The sequence below is a fragment of the Dipodomys ordii genome, unplaced genomic scaffold, assembly GCF_000151885.1.
Source record: "Dipodomys ordii isolate 6190 unplaced genomic scaffold, Dord_2.0 Scaffold122, whole genome shotgun sequence".
NCBI classification, from domain to species: Eukaryota; Metazoa; Chordata; class Mammalia; order Rodentia; family Heteromyidae; genus Dipodomys; species Dipodomys ordii.
Window position 1 is genome coordinate 187827 of NW_012267338.1, and position 25708 is coordinate 213534.

Sequence of the window (25708 nt, forward strand, 5' to 3'; positions counted from 1 at the left end):
ATGCATCCAACAAACGAAGTAAGAAGCATTTTGTTTAGTTGTAGCATTTTTTATCATCTAAAATAATCTACAGCATTTTCTTCTGGTAGTTCAGTGAATACTCATAAGGAAATCATGCCATCTACAGCATTCAACTCTGATCATAAGATTTTCGGTGGCACAGGGAACAAAGGTAAAGGCCAGAAAATAAAGGCGGTGTGCAATAAACAGGGTGAGCAGGGTTTTCAGGGTTACTGAGAGCCTCCTTTGGGTGCAGGGTCAAAAAGAGGAAATAAAGAACCGTAAGTGCATGCTTCACCCAGAACGATGGGTCCTGCCTTCAGTGTAGCTCCTATCTACTGCATCCAAACTTCCAAAGAAATCAGCTGAAGGCAAAAAGTACTTGTTGTTTTTTGCTTTTCTGGATTTTTTTCTTTTTTGAGGAAAGGTTCAACTTAGCCCTGAATTTCAGATCCCGATTCAGCCTCGCAAATATTAGGATTATAAGTATGTGCCACCATGCTTGCCTACAAAAAAAATTGTACTAAATCAAAAACTTACACCAAAATCCATATTGAAGAATGCCTTTATAAGATAGGAGGTGATTGTTATAGAATTCCCAAAAGAGCCCTTACTAACATATCAATCATTTTTGTGAAGCAAAATTTACACTGAGGAATTCATAAAATATGAAATTTTTAGGATTTTTAAAAATTTTAATATTTTTATTTAAAGGATTTAAGAGTATCTGAAAATAAAAGTAATCAAATTTATTTTTATATGCAAGACAGTGATATTTCAGGTGATTGTGTAAATACCTTGGACAGATCTCTGAAATTGCTTGGCAAGGTAAGATCTAGTTCTTCTGATTCGTAGTTAGTGATGACCCAGGGAAACACAGGGTACTGATTTAAGTCATTATAACTCCGTCCTGGTGAAAGGAAAAGGACATTTTTAATTTAAGGTAAAAAGTAAAAAGACAAATTCAGTAATTACAATGTACTAAAATGACAACAACAACAAAAAAGTAACACTTTTGGAGGCCAGGGACTGTTTTTGGTGCTATGCATAATGATCTCATTTGTTCTTTACAATAACCCTGTTGAGTTAGTATCATCATGGCATTACTGGCAAAAAAGTTGAAGCACTGAAGTTTGAGATTAGCAATAGTCAGACCACATTCAAATTCAAAAGTGTAACGGTCAAACTACACTTGATTATTCTTTATTATCTGACAGTATGCTGCAAGTAAAATATTCTTTGAGAAATGGAGGGAGGAGGGTAAGGAGGGCTAGAGACTGAATCAAAGACCTCATGAATGCAAAGCACCCATTCTATCACCACCAGCTCTGAAATACATGTAATTAAGGCTCTAAACAAAACAATTAAAAGTCTGATAGGAAATTTCAAAACCACAACCTTTTTACTGACACTAATTAACACCCAACCAATCAACCAATGAACCAAGTTCAAGTGAACTGACTCCTATGGAAATTCCCTAGTCATATGTAAAGTGAGAATTGTCTTAATAAACTCTCAGGTTTCTGTAGCAGCTTTCAAATGCTATGATCTTCTGGAAAACGACACACAGCACTGTTAGTCTTGCTCCCTACAACCTCAAGTCCTGCTACAGGTTCTTCAGATCTATGCTAATGACATCCAGGGACAAATTTTACTGAAAACACAAATGCCAGCACTGAGTGGATCATACTGGTAATCCTAGCCATCCAGGAGAATATACTTAAAAGTCAGTCTAGGCAGAAAATCATGCAAGACTACATCTCCAAAGTAATCAGAACAAATCAGGCTAAAAGTGGGGCTCAAGTAGAAGATGACTAGTAAGCTAGCAAGTTGAACAAGTGGGAGGCTCTGAGTATGCATAAAAAAATAACAAAACAAAAAAAAACCTGAGTACCAGAAAAAACAAAAGCAACAACAAAAACAAAGAAACCCCACAAGTGCAAAGGAGTCCTTCTATACATGTGCAACAGTTTTCTGTGTATCACCATTGCAGGAAGGCAGCTGGTAAAATCACTGCTTCCAGCATCAAAAACCAATTGCAGGCAGTAGAATCCTAATTCCACTATTTAGCAAACTTCAATGTGAATGGACTTGTATCACTGAAATACAAAGGAGACAGGGATATCAATATTGTTTGCATGCTTTGTTTGTTTGTTTGTTTGTTTTTGGTCAGTTATGGGGCTTGAACTCTGGGCTTGGGCGCTATCCCTGCGCTCTTTTCAGCTCAAGGCGAGCGCTCTACTGCTTGAGCCACAGCACCACTTCTGGTTTTCTGGTGGTTAATTGGAGATAAGAGTCACATGGACTTTTCTGCCCGGGCTGGCTTTGAACCGTGATCCTCAGATCTCAGCCTCCTCAGTAGCTAGGATTACAGGCGTTCATGAACCACCATTGCCCAGCTTTGCAGCCTTTTATGTTGTATCTTCTATCATTTCCATTCCTTTTTATTTCTCAAGCCTGAGCTAAATATTAAAGCAGTTCTATACACAGACTCTGGTCTCCAAGCCCTTTAAATGTCTGGAGATTCATCTTTAAAATAGAAGTTGTATGGCAAAATTTAAAGTCAGAGGCTATTATATCATTACATATTCCTGCCAATAATAATTTAAAATTTTCATCAAAATGACCAAGAGAAGTGACAAAAAGAAATCAGTTTTGTTTTCACTCCTACTCCCTTCTTGATCTGATTTAAATTAACAAGCAGTAAACTCCTTTTCTTGTCCCATTTGCTTAAATGTGGAATAGCATTTTTCAAAAAGTTGCTAACCTTAAGAAAAAATATGCACCTGCTCAGCATGTAAGACTTTCAATGAATTTAAAACTCACTATGTAGTGACTGAACGCCTACTGTCTAATATGTCATGTGAGCCTAAGAAATTATACATGGCACAGACAGAATAAATCTTAAATAATACACTGAACCCTGCACTGTAGAATATGAACCATCCAAAACAAGTTACTAGCTCTACTTGTAGCAAAGAACATACAGGGGACACGCTTAAATGATATTATAGAAGTGGTAGGGGTACAATTCAAGTGGTAGAGTATCAGCCAAGCATGTGGAAGACCTTGAGTTCAAATCCAGTACAACAACAACAACAACAACAAAACAAAAAACAGCCAGGTGCCAATGACTCACACACACCTGTAATCCTAACTACTCAAGAGGCTGAGATCTGAGGATCGAGGTTCAAAGCCATCCGGGCAAGAAAATCCATGAGACTCTTATCTCTAATTAACCACCAGAAAACTGGAAGTGGCTCTATGGCTCAAGTGGTAGAGCACTTGCCTTGAACTGAAGAGCTCAGGGACAGTGACCAGGCCCAGAGTTAAAGCCCCATGACCAACCAAAAAAGAAAAAAAAAACACATTGTAGGTCAATAAAAACTATTTTGAGAGGTAGGATCATGTCATTTCATAAATGTTGCTCTATAATCATTATTATTAATTCAGTTTATTTTGGTTAACTAACTTACTACATCCAAAATATGTCCATTAAACTTGAAATATGCTTTTGGTCTCACACCCCAAATTAAAAATCCTTATGGTATTTAATTATACAATCCTATTTATGGGCATACTTGTCCACACTGTCTTCATCCCTTTCCTTGAGACTCTCCCTTCACTGGTAATTTGACAGTACAAGATGAGCCCCTTCCATTTCATTTCTTCATAATATTCTCTCTTCTTCACTTCTCTAGCACTCCTTTCTTTTGGCTAACAGTAATATCTCCAGTGATGTACTTAGCTTCTCTCTACCCCCAATTTATCTTTCATACAGCCTCTAAGTTATACACTTATCACTTATGTACTCATATCTTCCCAGTGAAGTGTCAATTTCTTAAATTGACAGAAAATCTTCTACCATGTCTTCACGCTAACAGGCATTTTCTCTATCTTTATATATACTTTGTGCATTACACACATAAAAACATAAGTATATAGGCTATAATTTGATAAGTATAGGATACTTTTATTTGGTACATCTGTGTGTGTGTGTGTGTGTGTGTGTGTGTGGTGTGTGTGTGTGGTGTATGTGTGTTGCTGGGTATACTGGGTATAATTACTCAGAGTGGAAGCTTCAAGTACTTCACCGAGCTACACCTTTGGCCATTATGCTTTAGTTTGTTTACATAAAGCTTTGGATTAACTATGTCTGGGATTTTAGGTGTAACCACCATATCTGGACATTCAGGCATATTCTATATTTTCCTATCTCTATACACTTTCAGTTCCACACAGAATGACTTCTACTCTCCCAACTACACTGTCTACCAAAGTAATATCCTTCTTCCCTTTATTAAAGTCTTTATTTTCTCCTTATGCCTGTCAAATGGGTGATGTGATTTCCTCTTCTTACCCTTTTAATCCTTTTACCACTTTGTTCTTTTGTCACTGACTCTATATCCCTTTGTTATATAATCATGTAATGAAGAATGAACATCCCTAATGAAAAATGAACATTTCAATGTTTAAGATCTCACAATATTTGTATTTTTAAAACTTTTGGACTACAAATGTGTAATTGGTAAACTCTATGCATACATTCCAGAATCTGAAAAACTCTGGGAGAAATCTGAAACACTTCTAGTTCCAAAATTTCAGGTGAGGGATAGTTAAATTGTACTCATATTTGTATGCAAAATAACTTCACTGTGAGAAAGCAATATGCTAATACTCTTTGAATGTCTTTTGTGCCTCAAATACAAATTATGTCAGATTGTTGAAATAAATCTTAAATGCCTTACAAGGTCATTCCCCATTTATGTAGTTGACACAAAAGGAGACATATTTCTAGTCTTCATTCTTTTTCAGAGAAACCATTTCAATGGGGATTTCCTATGATACTGTATGATTATAGACCTTGTAAAGGGCATTTTTTTATTAAATTTTCCTACATAGGTCACAATATACATGCACTTTAACTTAATATTGTACCCACAGGTTTAATTTTTCTAGGTACTACTTCATTGATTCATCATAGGTTATTTAAGGGCTTTAAATTTCTATATTGTTCTTCTTCCATCCATTCTGTAATGGGTCCATTCTTACTATAATAAATAATTATAAATTTTTATTTTCTCTGTTTTGGAGAAAAATTTTATGCTTCATTATTTTATGTCTTTCAAACAGCTGTTTACATGTTCTTGTAGAAATAATTTTGTCAATTTATTGTTTTCATTTTTTTGGTGGCATTCTTAGGGTTTGAACTCAGGGCCTGGGTGATTTCCTTAGCTTCCCCTCAAGGCTAGTGCTCTACCACTTGCATCACAGCTCTGCTTTCAGCTTTCAGAGTCTCACAGACATTCATGCCCAGGTTGGCTTTGAACTATGATTCCCCGATTTTATCCTCCCTAAGTAGCTAGGACTCAGGTGTAAGCCACCAGTGTCTAGGTTCAACCTACTTTTATTAGGTATTCTAATAGAAATAAAATAAGGTACTCATGCTAGTACCCCAAACAATCCAATCCTACAATAAGTATAATTTATTATTTTGCATAGGACACTATGTGAACGGAGATTACCTGCAATGGTGTTGAGAAACATCAAGTATTCAAAATTTGAAACCTCTCTGTGCTGCCACCGCTGGGTCATATTAGATGCTTTAAAAAGCTGACGTGGACTAGCTAATGAAATGCGCCTGTAAGAAAACAGAACTCAAGGTAAAATCAACTTAAACTTGAGATTAATTATGTTATTCTAACAAATCATGAGTTATCTATACTTAATGTAATCCTGAAAAGCTCTATTCCTGTAAGCCTAATAAATGCTGGCTGCATCTTAATCTACAATTAACAGTTAACAAATGATTTGGACAAGCTATAGGTCTATTATGCATGTTCTATCATTCAGATAAGATACAATTAAAATGTCATTATAATATCTACATTGCTCAGAGGTTGATAAAATGGTACAATTAATAAATCATCATGAAAGAGACATAGAATCATGATCATATTTTTATGAATGTTAAGAAAAATATTGTACATTATAAATTTAAATGTTATGTTTGCATATCCTCTATAAGAAGGAAAAGGAGAATTTTCCTCATAGCTTTTTAGAAGACCTAGTTATTGAAATATCAATACTGAAGAAGACAACTGACCAGTGCTAGGACTGGGAAATAGATGGCAGGAATGTTCATTGCATTCAAAAGTCTAGAATCATAAGATGTGTGCTGCTGCAGAAGGACAAGATAAGTACTTCCTTAAAACATTTATTGGGTATGGTCCAAATCTATAAAATGTATCCACAATAAGTGACAAAACCATTTTTGAAGGTAGTATTTCTATAGTAATATAATTACCACCTTGATAAATTATTCTCATCACCACAAAAGTTTACCTTATGCCTATTTATAGTTAATCTCCATTCCCATTCAAAATATCCATCAGCCCACTTATGTCTGTAAGCCTGCCTTTTCTGGACATTTCAGGTAAATTTCATTAGTAGTATTTGTGTCAGGCTTCATCCAATAATCAGAATGTGTCTGAAGATCAACAATAATGATCTCAAGTATCAGTAGTTCATTCTTTCTTGGATTTTTGGCAAAGCCTTTTTCTTTTTTTTTTTTAATGATTTTATTGTAAAAATAGTGTACAGAGGGGTTACAGTTACATGAGTAAGGTAATGAGTACATTTCCTATTGAGCACTGTTACCTCCTTTTTCCCCTACCATGCCTTTCCTCTTCCACTTCCCCACTCTTCCCTCCCCCTACCCCAAGTTGTAAAGTTCCTTTTCAATATAGTGTCTTGTACGTCTCATTGTTACAATGGGTCAACCTGTATCCCTATTTAAGCATTTTGATTTTTCCCTTCTCCTCCCCAAATTAGAAAACTGTATCTATGAAGTGTCAGAACATTCCAGATAGAAAATTGATGGCAAGTTTCATGCTCTTGTGCTTCCGTGTGCCACTGGTAGTGTGTCAGGATCAACACAAATGTCTCTACCAGCTCACACCCAACAGTCTTAAGAGCATGAACTGCAAGGTTATCATACCTGAATTGGATAGAGTAGCAGATTCTAAACTCCAATAGAATCCAGGGGACTGTTTGCCAAGTACAGCCTGTTGACATTGCAGGCAAATTAAGGATATTCAACCCTATTTCAGTCAAAATCTACAGCTGCTAAAGGCAATGGACACTCTTTTTTCCAGGCTGTTTTACTAATTTCTCAACAGCGCTTAGCACCTTTAAAACATATCATCCCGGGCTGGGAAGGTGGCTCAGTGGTAGAGTGCTTGCCTTGCATGCCTGAGGCCCTGGGTTCGATTCTTCAGTACCACATAAGCAAAAAGAAAAAAGCCGGAAGTAGCACTGTGACTCAAGTGGTAGAGCGCTAGCCTTGAGCTGAAGAGCTGAGGGACAGTGCCCAGGTCCAGAGTTCAGGCCCCATGACCGGACCCAAAAAACAACAATAACAACAAAAAACATATCATCCCTTGGATTCACATTTTCCTGGTTTTCCTATTATTTGAGCCACTCTTAGTTTTGGTGCTTGGTTTGAAGAGGTGAGGCTGGAGAAAAGGTTCTGTTTTCTTGCCCTGGCCTTTGTAAAAATACCATATTGTCTTAATTACACTCATTTTACAGTAAGTTTTGAAATCAGTGCTGAGGTTCCTCAGCACATAGCCATTCCATAATCTCTCTCCAAGTAGCTTTCTGATTTCGTGAAAAGGGCACTGTTTTTCTTTTTTATTGCTTTGAAGTCTCAGATATCTCCTTGTAAACTTCCCAGCTAGTATTTCTAGCTGGACATCTCTCAGTGAGCTCAATTTGAACATACCTAAAACTAATCTGATCCTCTGCTCATCTACCTCTTCCCTACAACCCCAATCATGAGGATGGAAGAATGCATGACTATCACTGTTCTTACCCAGGCTGAGACCTGGGAAGACAAACTGAGAAAGAAGCTCCTTATCACCTTCCAATTCTACTCTCAAAGTCCCGTAAAATGTATTTTCTACAGATTTCTAAACAAGGATGCCTCTCTTCAATTATATCATCAAGGTCATATACCACCTGAATTAAATGTCTAAATGTCTTCTTATGAGACTCTCAAAGTAAATCACTAGTTTCCACTGTTACCTGCCTTCCAATTTATTTTTTGTTTAGAATACTAAAAACTTTGCCTCATGTTGGAATATTTGCACATATAGGTGGTTGTATTTCTTCAAATTGAAATTGAAGACAGGAGGCCACGCATTACAAATAAAAAATATTAATACATATTAGTGAGAATATTAATACAGAGTATTTTCTGTATTTGTCTCATGTAAAATAGTACCTGGTTTGAGGTAATCCAAAACTGGTTCCAACACCAACACGGGGGAGACAGTTCACCACTTTCTTTACTGTTGCAGGGTCTGGGAAGTTGAACATTATGGCAACTAGGAAAAGTAATTTTGTAAAAATTAGAATACAACATGACTTCTTTTCTGGAAAACTGGTTTCCTAATTCAATAGAAAAAATCTCCCTACTTTAACTTTCATTGACCCGTATATTGAGTTATAGTATTAGTCCTCTAGACGTGTTATTTGTTTCACTGTGCACTCTTTTAGCATAGACAGTTTCATCTGTAAATAGTGTCAGAAGTTCTGAAAACTGCTGTCCTCTGAAAAGTAACAAAAATGAATTGTCATCAAATATGTTTCTCTAAATTTCTAGACAGAACTGTTTTTAAAAATCAGGTTTATAAGGTTACCCATCTAGCACCAATAGCAAGAAATAGAAATTTCAGCTCTATTTTTCCCGTGATAAAGAACTTAAAAACAATTTTCTGTAACACTTATGTATTTATAGATCATGTTCATATAATTTACATAAACTGAGGCCCTGAAAGAAAATTTTTCTTCTGTGGTTAGTGGAGAGATTTAAGTACTTTTTAGTCATTCCCACTTCAATAATTACACATGTGTGGGAAAATCAAAAGGCACCCATCAACATAAATCATATTCAATATATAAATATTAACCACAATGATATATATACATCTTTATTCCTCTTTAAAACTACTAAAGTCATGAAATTTAAGAGAAAATTTAGAAGGTATCAATTTGGTCCATCTGGAAATTTTATATATATGTCAACATCAGTATTAGAATCACGGTAGGGGGGCTGGGAAGGTGGCTCAGTGGTAGAGTGCTTGCCTCGCATGCCTGAGGCCCTGGGTTCAATTCCTCAGCACCACATAAGCAAAAAGAAAAAAGCCAGAAGTGGCGCTGTGGCTCAAGTGGTAGAGCGCTAGCCTTAAGCTGAAGAGCTGAGGGACAGAGCCCAGGCCCAGAGTTCGGGCCCATGACCGGTCCCCCCCCCCAAAAAAAAATAGAATCATGGTAGGCTTTAAAGTGTAAAAACAAATTAGTTAAAACAAAAATTACCTATGTAATCATATCTCTTCAACACTAACAATACCAATATATTTTTAGTAAACATTCACTAATCATCTACAAAATATTTTTTCTAGAGGAATAATGTTTACATTAGAAGTGTGTGTGTGTATGTATGTGCTTGTGTGTGTGTGTACGTGTGGGGGGGGTGGGGGGAGAACTTAAAAAGAAACAATTATTTGTATGGCATATGTATTATGTATAGTTTTTAAGTATAACATAAAGATTATAGAAAAATCAAATAAGAAATAATGCGGCAACATACACACAAAATTTACTCGGGTGATTTTTTTTCTCCTTATTCATCTCCACTACTACAACCTAGTACTTTCCCTCCAAATTCAAGTTATCTCCCTTTCTTGTCTTAATGGGCTTCACCAAGTTCCATTCTAAATCCAAAAATAGAATTTTAGTGTAACTTTCAAGAATGATGTAATACAAAGCAACCACATCAGTACCATTTTCTGAGATTCTATTTTAAATAGGAATAGATTGGACAAAACATAAAATAAACATGAGTCACTTGATGATCTCTACCCAAATGCAGTCAGCTATCAGGAGTTTAAAGAACAAAGCAACACTGGGGACATCAGCACTCCATAACTAATTAGACAGTTAAGTGATTATTTGTCCCCCGTATTTACAATCTGTGATATGGCCAGAAAACAAAAAGAACCACAACGGATTCTTCAAATGGGGGTGAGAGGACCTGGGAAGATCCATGCAACATAAAAAATGAGGTAAGTAGGGCAGAGAGTAGACTACAAAATCCAATCTAAATGGAAACAATATGGTAGGTTCAAAAGTGACATCTTAAAGAGACAGAAGTTAACTGTGTGACAATGTGCTTCTGCAACATATTACCTCTGTTTGCCATAAAGATTTCCAGAGCTGTATTTTGCAAAAGATAACGTCGAGAAAAGATGGATCGTATCTCTGAAAACAACCATTTTCCATGCAGCCCTTCTGTGTATGCCAGGATCTAGTAAGGGGAAAAAAAGAGTTCCACTCAAAGACAATAATTGGTGTTAGGTTTTTCTCTCAATTAAAATAAAAAGATTCTGTGAGAAAAAATTAATAGTTATTGAAACCGTTTAAAAGAGACTAAGAAAATGGACTATAATTTATGAAAAGGCCTAAAAGAAAAAGCAAAGTAAAATATATATGCCTAAGCTTTTAAAAAACAATGATATAATTTTATCACTTCTTGGGAATTACATATTACGTTTATTGATTGATTTTGAAATCATGTTATGAAAAATAAAGTTTCAGATAATATCTTAATGAGAATTAAGGAGAATTTCCTACACGCTTGTGAATCACATACATAAAACAATTCCATATAATATGAATACAATTTGCCCAGTAAAGTTCATGACTTAAAAAAAAATCACTGTGTTGGTCACTATTAAGGCAATCATTCAGAAGGCAAAGACTAACTGTGTAAGAGGTTAAGTATCATTTTGTCAGCTAAAGCTGCACATAAACCTGCAAATGAGCTCAGCATAATCTCTCTATGGAGTAGGCGATTGTCAGAGTAACTTGTTACAGTTCTTGTCATCACATGTGACAGACACAGTTGCTTAAAATGCTCAAAGTAATCCCATCTTTAGCCCTAAGTGCCATTTAGTTGCATTTTTCAAAAAGATCATTCTAAAAGCTTAATTATGAAAGTGTTAAATTAGGCTGAGCAGATCTCTATAGAGAAAAGGAGATATATTTCCTATCAGGGTCTGTTAAAAATCTGTGAAAGCAAGGTTAAACATTGAGATGTCTCTCAGAAGTAGTAACTATATTAGAAATACAAGAAAAACAGCACTGATGGCAGTGTAGGGATCAAGATGTGCAAAAAGAGAAACAAAAGAGGGCAAATTCTTTACCCTCCACAACCTGTCCTTTTCTTGCTTCTGTTTTTTTCAAATCCCAATTGCAAGCAAATCTATATTATCCAATGCAAAGTGCTGTTTATTTGAACAATATCAGAAAACTTTTAAATTCAGTATGTATTTCAATTTTTCTACAAAAATTATTCTATTCAGATACAGAGGAGTTAAAAAGTGGGTATAAATCTGAGATATAATGATTTTTAAAGTAAAACTTCAAACAGCTAATCATGTTCTCAGTTTTGAAACTGATAATAGAAAAATCCTTCTACTCAGACATATAACAAATACCAATGTAAGCAAGATCAAGAGAATTCAGCAGGAAGAAAGAAGATAAAAATTCTGGTTTTACTCTCCAGATATTTTCTTTATCCTCTTGTTTGCCTATGCCTGAAGCATTCTTCTAAATCTCATCGCTGACTCACTCTTTTAGATTTCTGCCCATTTACCCTATCTGAGAATTAAACCCTACTGGCTCTCGTAAAAAGTCATCTAGTTCTAAAACACTTCAAAATTTCTTCAAAGTATCTGAAATGATAGTACTTGTCTGCTTGTCTCTGGTCTTTTCCTGAACGAAAATACTGGAATGTAAGTTCAACGAGAGTAAAAGAGTGCACACACTATTTCCAGCGTCTTCAAGCATATGTGGCTCATGCCTGTAAGACTATTCACTTGGAAGGCTGAGATGATTTGCAGCCAGCTTGGACAAAGAAGTTTGTGAGACCCTATTACAACCAATAAAATGCGGGGAGTGGTGGCAGGGGATTGTCATTCCAGCTCTGTAACAAGCGTAAAGAAACAGTCCAGCTAACCTAGGCAGAAATGTGAGATGCACTTTTAAAAAAAGCAAGAAGTGCTGGAGTATGATTCAAGTGGCAAGGCCCTGATTTCAAACCTCAACAAACAACAACAACCCTAGCTACCAATGGTAGACTGGTCTATCAATGAGTCTACCTTTCTTAGGTAGAGCAGTACAGCTGTTGCTTGTAATGGTGGTGATGTCAATGTTTGCACAGTCACAGTGATCCAAATGAAGAATATATTCTAGGATACTCTATCATTAGAAATAAATAGGGTGGAACACTGTTAGAAGACTTTTAATACACTGAGGTGGTTTCTGATTAATCAAACATTAATTACACTCTATTCCTTTGAACAGCATTTAAAGATCCACCTGAAATATAAGTGCTCTATTCTTTTTAAATGAGTTTCATTTTACCCAGGGTAAAAAATACTTAAAAATACAGAAGTAACAAAAGAGCCATACACTGGTAATTCATGCTTGTAATCCTAGCTACTCAGGAGGCTTAGATCTGATAATCATGGTTCAAAGCCAGACAGGGCAGGAAAGTCCATGAGACAGTTGTCTCCAATTAACCACAAGAAAACAGGAAGTGGTGCTGTGGCTCAAAGTGGCAGAGCCCTAGTCTTCTTGTAAAACACTAGCCTTGAGCAAAAGAGCTAAGGGAGCTAAATACACAACTGACAATAAATAAATAAATAAATGTAACAAAAGATCTGTATACTCACTATTCAAACATAAAATTCTTCACATTTTGCCTTATAACTGCACGTCTTAAGATGGTGTTGAACTTTCCACACACATGTACATGTAAGCCCTTCCTGATACCATTTTCCTCTTTTGTTAGAGCCAGCCGTTGTCCTTGTTTTGAGGTCTAACATCCATGTATTGGTTTTTTGCTTTTTGTGGTGCTGGGGTTTGAACTCAGGGCTTCAAGTTTGCTATGTAGATGTCATCCTGCTTCACTCTCAGCCACACCTCTAGTCCTACATATAAGTTGCTGCTTTTTGTTTGATGTATATACTGGGGGGCTTGATCTCAGGCCTCAAACTCTCTCTTGGCTTTTTCCCTCATGGTTGGGTCTCTTACCACCTGACTCCGGCTGCCAATTCCAGCCTTTTGCCGGGAGCTGGCTCCAAACTGCAATCCTCAGATCCCAGCCTCCTGAGTTGCTAGGGATGTGAGCCTCCAGTGCTCAGATATGTATAAGTTCTTATCCTACTAGTATACATATTTACAATTAGCATTGTTTTTCATGTTTCCAGTCCTGATGTAAACAATATCTTATTGAAAGAGGTCTGGTAACATTTTCAAACTCAGACAGAAACTAAAGACAGAAGATTATTTATAATTTACAATGAAATCAAACATTAAAATCTGCACAAACAATACTAGTATAATTTTTGTAAAGAAAAGATTAACGAAGGAAAAGATTAATGACTGTGGAAAGCCAGATTGTTGAGGCTTAAAATAGAAATGAAGGTATTCTTAACTAAAGAACTACTACCTGAAACTAATAATAACATTTCTTTAAAGGACTGATTAGGAAAAAGTGTCAGTACTGAGAAGCAGCTGAGGGCTAGCGAAGCACGAGGTTCGATTCTTATTGGAATAGTAGTATGTGCCTGGTCTGAGGCTTCACTTCAAAGTCTCTAGAGTTCAATTAAAACTGGATTAGGTAGAAGCAGACCCTTCTTTGGGAGTTTCTGTTCACTGAAACTCTACATATACTGACAGCACCCTAGACAGAGGTCTAGCCCTCCAATGAATCAGTTGCTATGGAAACCGTATCATTACCATTGCTCTGCAGTTATGACCCCAAGTCTAGAACAGCTTGAAAGCTTAAGCCTACATCACTCTCTTCAAAATGTTTACTACCTTGTTTTATTATTGTTAGTATGATTATTAGTGAAAAAATTAACTTTCAGTTTTTTAAATAATGTTTCAACAAAACTGGCTTGTGGGTTAAATGTTAAAAACAAGGGTATTATGAAAGAAAGAGATCGGAATTTGATGTATATGTAATATAAAATATATGTACACATATATTAAGTTGATTTGCATAAAAAATCAAACATACCTTCTGAAAAAATATACTATTTTTTCCAAGTAATATACACATTTCATCCTCCCATCAAACTGATAGTTTACCATGAAATAATAATAAAATTTTTTATCATGTTGCATTTGCTTTTATCTTTAAAGCAAAACATTTTTATTCCCTTTATGAATTAATCCAAGTAAAGTTTTTTTCTCATTTTTCATTAACAAGCAACAATAGAAACTCACATTAACTGCTCAACTAGTTGAGACCCTTTCTTATGAGATATTTAATATTTTTGAAAAGTAGATTTAAAATAGTTAAAGCAATATTTGTATCACTTAAGTTAAATGAGAGCTTTTGTTCCAACAACTATCCTCAGTAAATTTTAAACAGTTTGAAATCTTGTAGGAGAAAATTTTTTTGAGGACATTTTTAATGTGAGAAACTTATCTCAAAAATAAGATAGATTTACATGCAAGTCTGTATGTATAGAACAAAAAAGTATTTTTAAAAATACTATTTTAAATATTTAACACTAGCAGCACATATCCTATTTTAAATGCTTCCTAATTTCCTGAGAAATTTTAATCTTTCAGATAATTCCACATTGGCGTCTGAGGAATTTGGTAATAATAAAATCACATTATATATATATATATAGAGAGAGAGAGAGAGAGAGAGAGAGAGAACAACTTCTAAAACTATCTGAAAGCATTTACTATACAGAAAAACTTTTAAACCTAGTATGTAAAATATAAACTAATCATGTCATCAAATACACTATGACACCACTGCTAGAGAAGTTTAGAACATATTCTCTATATTCTGTATTCAGAACATAATTTTATCACAAGCTTATACATTAGTATGGGAAACCAGTTCATTGGAATATCTTTAAAACAAAAGAACCTTCATATTCAAAACTCAAATCAAATCACCATCAAATATAGGTGCAATAATTCTAATGTGAACAAATAAGTTCAATGTAATTTTAATCAAATAATTTGGAGTTACATCACAATTATTCATGTTGTTCTTGTATTTTGTTATAGTATTTTCAACTTGGTATCATAGGATATCACTGAAGTTATTCTACTAATATTGAATTCTGGAACTGACTTACTTCATTACCAACCATTACTGTTAAATACTTAAAGCAAAATATAGAGATTCTTAAAATGTGAAAATAGTATATTTTTCTAGTGAAAAACCTCAAGGTAGTAATTTTTCTATAATATATATTTATAAACACCTAGAATGTCCCTAAACTTTAAAAATAACAAAATAAAGGTCCCAAATACTAAACAATCTTTTAAATTAAATATGAATTGCTGTACTATTTTTACATCTCCGTATTTCCTTCTGCTTACTAGAGCTATGATGTAGTACGGTGTTCTCCTTAACATTTTCATGGGTGACAAATTCAATTAAACATATTCATGACTCTAATGTTCTACTTGGCAGTTTTAGTCAGCATGAAAAATTAAAAATATATAAATAAAATGCTGTATGACCTTTGTATTGATTGGGCTAAAATGGCTTTAGCTTGGATGTGTGTGGTGGGGCGGTGGGAGGGGCCAGAGGGAGGAGGGGCCAGAGGAGAGTATAGAGGCACACACTCTTATGTTTTCTCTTCCAATTACCAAAGGAGACGATAAAACCACAGCAAATGATGTATCAGCTCATTTTATCTTATCGCTTTGGGGCTAGGTGACAATGAAGTTCATATTTCACTGGCTCCCATTGAAGATTGTGAAAATTACTTGCCCTCATGACCTGGAATTTCACTAGAAGACAGAAATTTCTCTTCTGCAAAGTAATGCAATTTTTCAGATGTCAACCTTTAGCCCAGCTTTAAAAATTAATTTCATTTATATTAACCAATGATATTGATATTTTCACAGACCACTCTTTGATACATGAAGCACTGACTGGCGAATTGATGTTGCTTTAGATGGGCAAAACTATTTTATTTTAAGCTGTGATGGCAGACAGATTTATGGCAAACTGAAATTCCCATTTCATAATTTAATATTTGTGCTGGACTGATGCACCTTTAAGCCTTGGGCCAGTAAATAATTCAGACTCTTTACTTGGTTCTGTTTCATTTTCAATATTCCTCAGTTTAAAAATAATTTGCATTTTATATGGTATATTATTAAAAACTCTTTTATTGAGCTAACAGTTTATATATATCTTAGTGATTCAAAAGCCAAATGTCATAATAAAGGAGAAAAATAAAGAGGGTATTTATTTATCTTCTAACTAATATTTAATTCCATTTTTTACATTTAAATATACCTGCAGTGCATTTTGGTGGTGGCTGTTGTTTTGACAGAAGGCAAGAATCTAAAACATACCAGATGAGGATATTAGGAGACAATAGCAAGTAATACAAATAGTTTATTTTCTTTTCCATAACAGCCCATAAGATAAAGAGCTATATGTCAAATTTGCAGAGAAACAGCAAAATGAACTTAAATAAAAATCTGAATTAAAATGGAAATAGTTGGGTTTGAAGGTAAATACCTTCTTGAATTCAAGTGTAATTTTGTCCATTGTTTCACTAGATTTCATTGCCTAACTCCATATAGTAGCACATTCTCTGTTAGTTTGGAGCTTATACTTAAATGGAGTTTTTATGATGCTAGATCACTAGCCACAGTACCCAGAAGAGTCCCTGGAATATACAAGGCATGACTGATGGCTCAGCCTCACAATCTAAGTAAGATTCTGTAAGTAGTAACAAAGAGAATTACAATGTATTTTTTAAATGGAAAATTCACATGTCAGGGTAGTATTACTTCTGATGAAGAGGGACTAACCAGGACTGGATTTATCTTGTACCTAACAAATATTGAAAATAATTAACATATATGGAAGCCACAAAGTATAAGAGCTCCAGAGATCTGAAGTCATCCACTGAGTAAAAAAACAACCTGAAGCCAGAGAAGGATCATAACTCCCCCCCTCCACAGAACCTCCACAGACAGAGTAAAACAAGCTTCTGAAGCACTCACGAGGCTTTGCCATAGAAGTAGGGAAAGTTATCATCATATAAATGCTACTCTGATCTTGCCAAACAAGTCTTAAAAGCAAGATCCAGATGTATCAAACTACATCCAAGCAACTTAACTGTATACCAGACTAATGCATTCAAATATTCACAAAAAATATTTGCCCCATAACTGGGTTAAATTCATCACAGCTGGCATTCAATTCAAAATTACCAGGCCCACACAAAAGCAAGAAAACAGAACACATAATGAGTAAAGAAATTAACTGAATAAAACATCCAGGAATGACACATACGACAAAATTATTAGAATGGTACATCCAATAAAAACAAGCAGAGTTTAGGGTGAAAAATGATACCAGTGATAAAGACGGACATTTCAAAATGTTAACAAATCATTTCATGAATACACTGTAACTATCTTCTAGTTGTTTGTGAACAAAATGACAAAGCTTTAAAAATATGGAAGAGAGCTAGGTACACCAGTGCTGGCCTATAATCCCAGCACCCAGGAGACTGAGGAAGGAGGATAGTGAGGACACAGGACAGTCTAGGCCACATACTGAAATCATGTCTCTAAATAAACAAATAGATAAACAAAAGGAAACAAAGCCTGACGTAAGCCAGGTAACAGTGGTTCATGCCTATAATCATAACTCTTAGGCTAAAATCTGGAGGACCAGGGGGCTATGCTAGCCCAGCAAGGAAAGTCTGAGACACTCAATCTCCAAATAACTAGTAAAAAGCTGGCTCAAGGCTCAAGTGATCCAGTGCAAGGATAAATACATATGGCCACAATATAAGCATATTTTGACTTTTGTCACTCAATAATTGATTTTTTTAAATAGATTTTTTATAAAATCAATAAAAATACAGACAGCATGACCAATCAGGCAAGAGGACCTGACATTCACAGGACATGTCATTTAACAGAAGCATAATATGCATTTACAAAGATAGAACAATTGGAGGGCTGGGAAGGTGGTTCAGGGGTAGAGTGCTTGCCTTGCATGCATGAGGCCCTGGGTTCAATTGCTCAGCACCACATAAACAGAAAAACTCGGAAGTGGTGCTGTTGCTCAAAGTGGTAGGGCACTAGCCTAGAGCTGAATTGCTGAGGGACAGAGCCCAGGCCCAGGGTTCAGGCCCCACAACCTACAAAAACAAAACAAAACAAAAAAGAACAGTTGGGTTCAGTGGCACATGATTGTAGTTGCAGCTACTTAAGAGCCTGAGGTAGGGGCACTGCTTTAACCCAGGGGGTCAAGACCAGCCTGGAAAACATAGCTTGTTTGTTTTTTAACAACAAAGACATACTTCATACCAAAAGCCCCAGTTGCAAAATCTATAACAAATTCAAACCAGGTAAAGTATTTTCTTTGACAAAAGTGGAAGTAGAGTGAATCAGTAACAATAGTCCTATTGTAGAACATGATCACAGTTAAGGATAAATGAATTGCATATTTCAAAATAGCTAGAAGAGTAGACTTTAACTGTTTTTACTATGAAGAAACAATAAGTATGCACATGTTAACTAGCCTGACTTTATCATTCCACTATGATAGAAACAACCCTATACATAAAATTATTACTAGTCAACTAAAGATAAAATATAAAAACTTAACTACAGAAAGATATATGACAATTTCTCACAACTTTGAAATAGTATACTTTTAAATAACTAACAAACATTAGATAGAGCATCCGTGGCTCAGGTCTGTAATCAGGAGGCTAAGATCTGAGGTTCAAAGCCAGCGAGGGCACAAAAGTCTGTGAGACTCTTATGTCCAATTACCCACCAAAAAACTAGAAGTGGAGTTCTGGCTCAAGTGGTACAGTTCTAGCCTTGAGCAAAATCACTCAGGGACAGTGTCCAGGCCTTGAGTTCAAGCCCAAGGGCACTAAGTAAATAGAAGAGAAGATCTACCAGAGTTCATTGACACCAAAAGAATAGAAGGGTATTATAAACAACTAATTTGGATATTGGCGTGATGGTCAGGTGTCTTGAATGTCACAAACTACCAAAGTCCTCTCAAGTAGAAACAGAAACATGATTAGCATTTTTATCAATTAAAAAATTGAATTTGTAATTTGATCTTCCCACAGAGTAAACTCAGGCTCAAACAGATCCACTAGTAAATTCTACCAATCATTTGATGACTAAAGAGTGCCAGTTCCAACAATTCTTCCTTATTTTGTGAGGTCAGCCTTACCCACATGTCAAAGACAGATAAGCACATTACAAGACAAGAAAATTTAGGAACCAATCTCCACTTTAAAAAATTATGTAATTTGTAAGGTGCTGGTAGCTCACACGTGTAACACTAGCTATTCAGGAAGAGGCAGAAATCTCAGGATCAAGCCAGCCTGGGCAGCAAAGTCTGTAAGTCACTACATAATACTCCTATTTCCAGTAAACTTTGCATTCTTAAAGGCCATGGTTTGGTAAAATCTCTAACTTCCCAGGAAGAGTCAAACATTCTCTGCAGTGTATGATCCCAGTTCTTAACACAGCTTTCGTTTATTTGCACATCTCCCTCGCTAGACATTTTTGAAGTAGCAGTGTAACTGCACATTATTTTTTAATCCCAGGTTACTCAACGTATTATAGGACTTTAAAAATGTGTACTGAGTGAATAAAAGATGAAATTAACTATGTTAGTTGTGAATTAATTGCTCCATTTCCTGTTCTTTGTTTCTACAATCCTGTTCAAAACTGAATGGAAAGGAGAGCTTTCTTGACTAGTTAGAATAGCAAATTCCATGTCTTAGTTCTCAGCAAGGGTACTGGAAGATGTGGTAGGGGGAAATTAAGGCCAGCATTTTTTGGGGGTAGGGACAACTATAGAGAGTGGTTAACATAATCTCTTATAAATACTAAGAATGGAAATCAGGAGTTTATTGGAAAGGAACTTATAAGGAGAAAAAAGTAGATGCTGGTTATGGGATGCATGCTGTGCCCCTCTAAAATATGTTGAATTCCTAGCATCCAATGTTATGGTAAGAACAGTTGGGACCACCAAGTAGAGACTGTGCCACAAAAGAACCTGTCAGATGGGAATGGTCCCCTGATATAAGGGGCCCCAGAGAGATTCCAGCCATCATTCTGCCTGCAGAGGATAGAAGCAGAAGTCAGCAATCTCCCACCTGGAAGAGAGCTTTCACTAGAATGAACCCTGCTATGTCCTGATCCACCAGGATTATGAGAAATAAATTTCTGTTGCTTATAAGACATTTCAATGTACAGTGCTTTACAGTAGCCTGTTGTGGCAAGCATATTTGGGGGAAAATTATCAAGAACAACTGCCGTGCAAAGGATTATTATAACCTCAGAGAAATATGTTTAACATTTTCATGCTCTCCAAAAAAACAGGGAATCAATGAAAGTTTTTAACTATGTATGTAATGTGAATTTGCTATTTTATCGAAGAATATCTGACCAAATGAGACAGATAAGAATCTCAAACATTAAAGGAAGCAGGATAGTAGCTTATGAATGATAGGTAAAACAAACAAACAAACAAAACCAAAACCAAAAAACAGACTTGTTAAGTACAAAAAATGAACACAGAAGTAGCTTGTAAGAGACAGAAAAATTCAAACAGTATTAAACATGTACAAAAAATTTCAAGTAAGATTTGTAAAGGATAGAAGACATACAATGTAGGCCACAAACAAAGTATTGTGGATTAAGAGATGGAAAGGTGAGTCACACCACTCCGGTATTTGGTATATCTTGAAGGTGGGGAGGAAGTGCCTTCATTTCAGAGGGAGACAGTGTTCCATCGGGAGCAAAGCACACGTTCCTTTACTCTCCAGCATAATCAAGATAATGATGTTCTTTGGGGCAAACACAAGACCTTCAAAGCCCATTGTAAGAATTTGGGGTTTTCTAAACTTGAAGTTGCCCAACCGGAAAGGAAACTCCCTTGTAGAGTTTTACAGAATATTATTCCGCTGAGGCTCCCCCAAGAGGAACAGTCTCCTTGCTATGTAGCAAGACTCAGGCTAAGAAAAAAACAAGACAGAACATACCCTAACTAAACTAACTTTTCTGAATAAAGAGTAAAATAGTTTACTTTAAATGTACTTAAATAGTTCAGTAACTGCCTAGCGGCATAATCTAATTCAACTAAGAATAAAATTGTTTTAAAATATTTAAAATCTATATACACTAGTAAATAGGAAAAATTAACTTTTTGTTTTTAATACTACGTCTCTATTACAAAGTAAACATCAGAAGGCATTATTCATATTTTTTATGTTTGGAAAACTGAGTAAAATATTATACTTTTCCATGAAATGCTCTATTTTTTTCTTCTAGGAGGATGCAATATGTTTTCATAGTTTTTCAGTTTTGTTCCTTATTTCATTGCCTCAAAAGATTCATTACTTTGATGACCATTGATCAGAGACCCAAGCTCAATCTATAATACGTATTGAGATAGCAAATAATTCAGCCTCACTGACCGTGTATGTGGAAATGGGCTATGCCCTAGATAAATGGCCTACCTGCCTCGGACATAGATTAGGTCATCATTCAAACTAACTACAGATCTCTAGAACAAATACAAGGTAACACAGATTCACTTTAGCAAATGACAGTGTGCAGATTCTTCCTTTAAAGAGTTACAGTGCAATCAAGACACCATGGCATAGGATTAAAACCTCAGAAGTCAGTACTGCAATGATAATTTCATATTTTTACAAAATACCAATTATTCAGCACACATATTTTCTCTTTCACGAGGGCATCTTATAAATTCTGTTATATCATTATGAAATAAAATATATAAATTATATTATGCCAAGTTGTGGACATGAAATCAATTATTGCATACATTTCTTCTCATACATAAGTAGGCTTTATTTTGTTCCTTTCAAATTTCCAATCTCTTTTTCTCATTTATTTTGCTATTAGAAGTTTGAAGGAAGTACTATTTAGAAAGGAAGAACTTCTGCTACCCAGATATATCTTGTCATTAAATTCAACAGAATACAGTTTATTCACTAATCTTATAGGCTTAAAAATAAAATGTGCTATCACAAAACAAGATTCTTCTGTGGGAAACAGGTTTCTACTAACTAATTATGCAAAGAACCAAATACAGCAGAATAACGTTTTGAAATTTATAGAAAGCACAATTACCAATGAAAAGACTGTGGTGAACGAACGGAAGAAAAGAAGAAGACCAATTAATTATATTCAGAATGACACTTCACTCCTTTCAGGTGAAGACTATAGTAACTGTCTTGGCCCTGGTAGAATGACCACAGACTTTTAGATCTTCTCTTGACCAATAGCAGACTTCAGAGGCTGATCATTAACCTCCTATCTAAGTATGTTTTGTTGCCTTCCTCTATAATGCCTTCCTCTTTTAGCTAGATATTGGAGAACAGTTTGAAAGCAACATATAGGGAATTCTAATAAGGGAGATTGTCAATTAAGAGAATAACAGATATGGTCAGTCTCTCTCTATCTCTGTCTCTGTCTCTGTCTTTGTCTATCTGTCTGTCCCTCCCTCTTTCTCTCTCTCTCTCTTTCACTCACACACACACACACACACACACACACATTCTCTTTTCTTTTTAAATTTTTTGCTATGAATAATATCAAACATCTACAAAGGTAAACTATTTATAATGAAATTTTCCAAGCATGAATGAAGACTAATGATTTAGTTCAAAAATTCAAAAAAAGTTGACATCCAACACACTTCTTAGAAAGTTATTGAAAGATAGGTATTACCAAAAAAGGGGATAGTGCAGTGAAGAAAAGGTAACAGAGGATCTGCAAAACAGAGCATCCTGGGGAGTATGATTCCTCCAAAGTCAGCTACAGGCCATGGGTAAAAAACGAACAGCAGGAGAGGCTGAAGCAGTACAGTGCTCCATGCTACAAAGTAGGAATTACCATCTTGAAACTATTTCCCACATCCTTTGCCAACAGACAATCGTGGAGAATCCACAATAAAAGTATTTGTACAATTCAATAGATGGCAGAGGAAAAAAATGAGAAGCTGCCACTCTCCAGGGATGCCTGAGTAGTTTCCACATGACAGTAGCTGTGGTTTTCCTGCAATTCCTGAACTTTCACATTTCTTGGAAACCATCACTCGTTTTTCTACTGGTTAGCCGCTGATGCCAGGCATAAAATTTCTTTCTTTTTGAATTACATAGAGTAGTTTCTATCTTCCTGACCTAACCCTGACTGATTCAGAAATGCTTTAGGTAAAAATACTGAGGTGATGGATCTTTTGATGCTTCAGTGAATGACCATTATATACACAGTCAGTATACTGTAAACACTGACTTTTGATTTCATTAAGATTGTGAACTCCCTATATTTGGAGGATAGGAGAAATTATGTGTGAGTAATATGATGACAAAGAGTGCCAGATTTCTAATTTCCACAGGAGAAGTGTGTGTATGTGTATGTATTTAAAGTTCACAATTTAGAAAATAGCATAAGTCCATCATATTTTAAAATGACAGTCTTAGAGGAGTGAGACAAAAGACTGCTTTTAGGTTATACAGAGCCTTTCATCAACATTATGTAGCTTAGTAGATGATGTCTTACCTTGTTAAAAATAAAAGGATATTTTAAAAAGCTTATCAGAGAAAACAATAGAAATAGGGACCTGGGCACTGTCCCTGAGCCCTTTTGCTCAAGGCTAGCACTCTACCATTTTTGAGCTAGTGCTACTTCCAGTTTTTGAGTGGTTAATTGGAGATAAGAGTCTCATGGGTACTTTCCTGCCCAAGGTGGCTTCAAACCACGATCCTCAGATCCCAGCTTCCTGAGGAGCCAGGATTACTTGCATGAGCCACCCATCGGTGCCCAGCTAGAAATAGCAAGGGTTTTTTTTTGTTTTTTGTTTTTGTTGGTAGTGGGGCTTGAACTCTGGACCTGAGCGCTATCCCTCAGCTCTTTAGATCAAGGCAGGCACTCTACCACTTGAGCTACAGCACCACTTCCAGAAATAGCAAGTTTTAAAAAGACACAACACACAGTTTCAAACTAAGAAAGAATATATTCTCTTCATAATTCATATAAGCTCATAAAATTATTTAGGAAGCTAGGCACCAGTGGCTCATGCCTGTAATCCTAGGTACTCAGGAGACTGAGATCTGATCATCACAGTACAAGCAAGCCGGGTCATAAAAGTCCTTGAGACTCTTATCTCCAATAAACTATTCAGAAAAAGTTGGAAGTGGCACTATGGCTTAAAGTGGTAGAGAATTAGCATGGAGCAAATAGTAGCTCAGGGTCAGTACCCAGGATCTGAGTTCAAGCCCCAGGACCAGCAAAAAAGAAAAAGAAAAAAATTATTTAAGAGAATGTTCGGATTGACATTTGGATGTCAATTCCTGAAGAGGGGCAGAGGGAGAACAACAAAAGGGGTGATTCTGATCGAGGTGTACTATATCCATAAATGAACAACTAACTGATGCTAATTTTAATAAAAGAAGGACAACCAAATCGAATAACTGATGATTTTGAGTGGGACTCAGTTATATGCACTGAGATGAAGAGGGTACAGCTGAAATGTGCCTCTCTTCACAGAGATGGACTCAGATTAAACTTTACCAGGGAAGACCCACACACATGTGACTCCTCTCTGCCACCATTCCAGAGTAACTTGCCTCAAAGCCCTACAAAGTGTTTAAGAGGGCAGGCTATTCAAATCCAACGGGTCTACCCTAGGTGAGATCACTTTCATCAAATCCCATTGTTAGCCTAGAGCCTGGATACGAGTGCTACAGCTTGGCTTAGTTCTCTGCAAAGGCCCATGTATTAAAGGCTTGGTTCCTAGACTGTGGTACTGTTGGGAAGTGGAACTCAGTGAGAAGAAGTCACCTAACTGGGGTGTGCACTTGTGAGAGTTCCAGCTCCTTTTTCTTCTTACTTTCTGGCCACCATGAGGTAAACAGGGTTCCTCTGCCTAGCACACTACACAGTACACTTCTTGTCATGATTGGTACCTCGTATAATGACCACAGGCCAAAAGCAATGGAACCAAGCCATCATGGGCTGAAACCTCGGAACCATGAACCAAAAGAAACCTTTCCTCCTAAATGGACTCATTCCTTGCTCATGTAACCGTAACCACTCTGTACAGTATCTTTACAATAAAAAATATATTAAAAACAACAACAAAAACAAACCTTTCCTCCTTATAACACAACATCTCAGTGCTTCAGAATAGCTATCTCCTATGAAGGAACAAATAAAGTACAGAGGAATTTAAAAAGGATAGAATAGAAATATAGTGATCTAGAAGAAGAACTATTAAAGGACGGGGGGGGGGGTATCTGCCCTTAGAGATAAACACTAATAATCAGGAAACCTCGGTGACTATAATAGACAATAGAGTTACCAAAGTAAGAGACAATAAATAAGAGTTCCCAGAAGAGACTTGATGTCAAGTTCAAAATACCTCTTGGAATCTTCTAAGTCCTCCCACAGACTTCCCTTGCTATCACTGCCACCTTGGTGACTGCTGTCTGGACTTACCAAGCTTTACTATTATAAAGTTGAAAGGCTGATGTGTAAGTACTACAGCCCTCTC

General features: G+C 35.9%; 1 protein-coding gene across 3 annotated transcripts in view; it reads right to left on the bottom strand.

The window, feature by feature from the left end:
* Positions 1 to 25708, bottom strand: part of Lrba (LPS-responsive vesicle trafficking, beach and anchor containing) — a 443002-nt gene that overhangs the window by 129223 nt on the left and 288071 nt on the right. For all 3 annotated transcript variants that reach the window (XM_013029761.1, XM_013029760.1, XM_013029762.1), the window contains 4 exons: positions 10255 to 10372; positions 8288 to 8390; positions 5526 to 5641; positions 798 to 910 (listed from right to left, as the gene is read on the bottom strand). In XM_013029761.1, coding sequence (XP_012885215.1) covers positions 798 to 910; positions 5526 to 5641; positions 8288 to 8390; positions 10255 to 10372 — 450 coding nt within the window. The remainder of the gene's footprint in view (positions 1 to 797; positions 911 to 5525; positions 5642 to 8287; positions 8391 to 10254; positions 10373 to 25708) is intronic.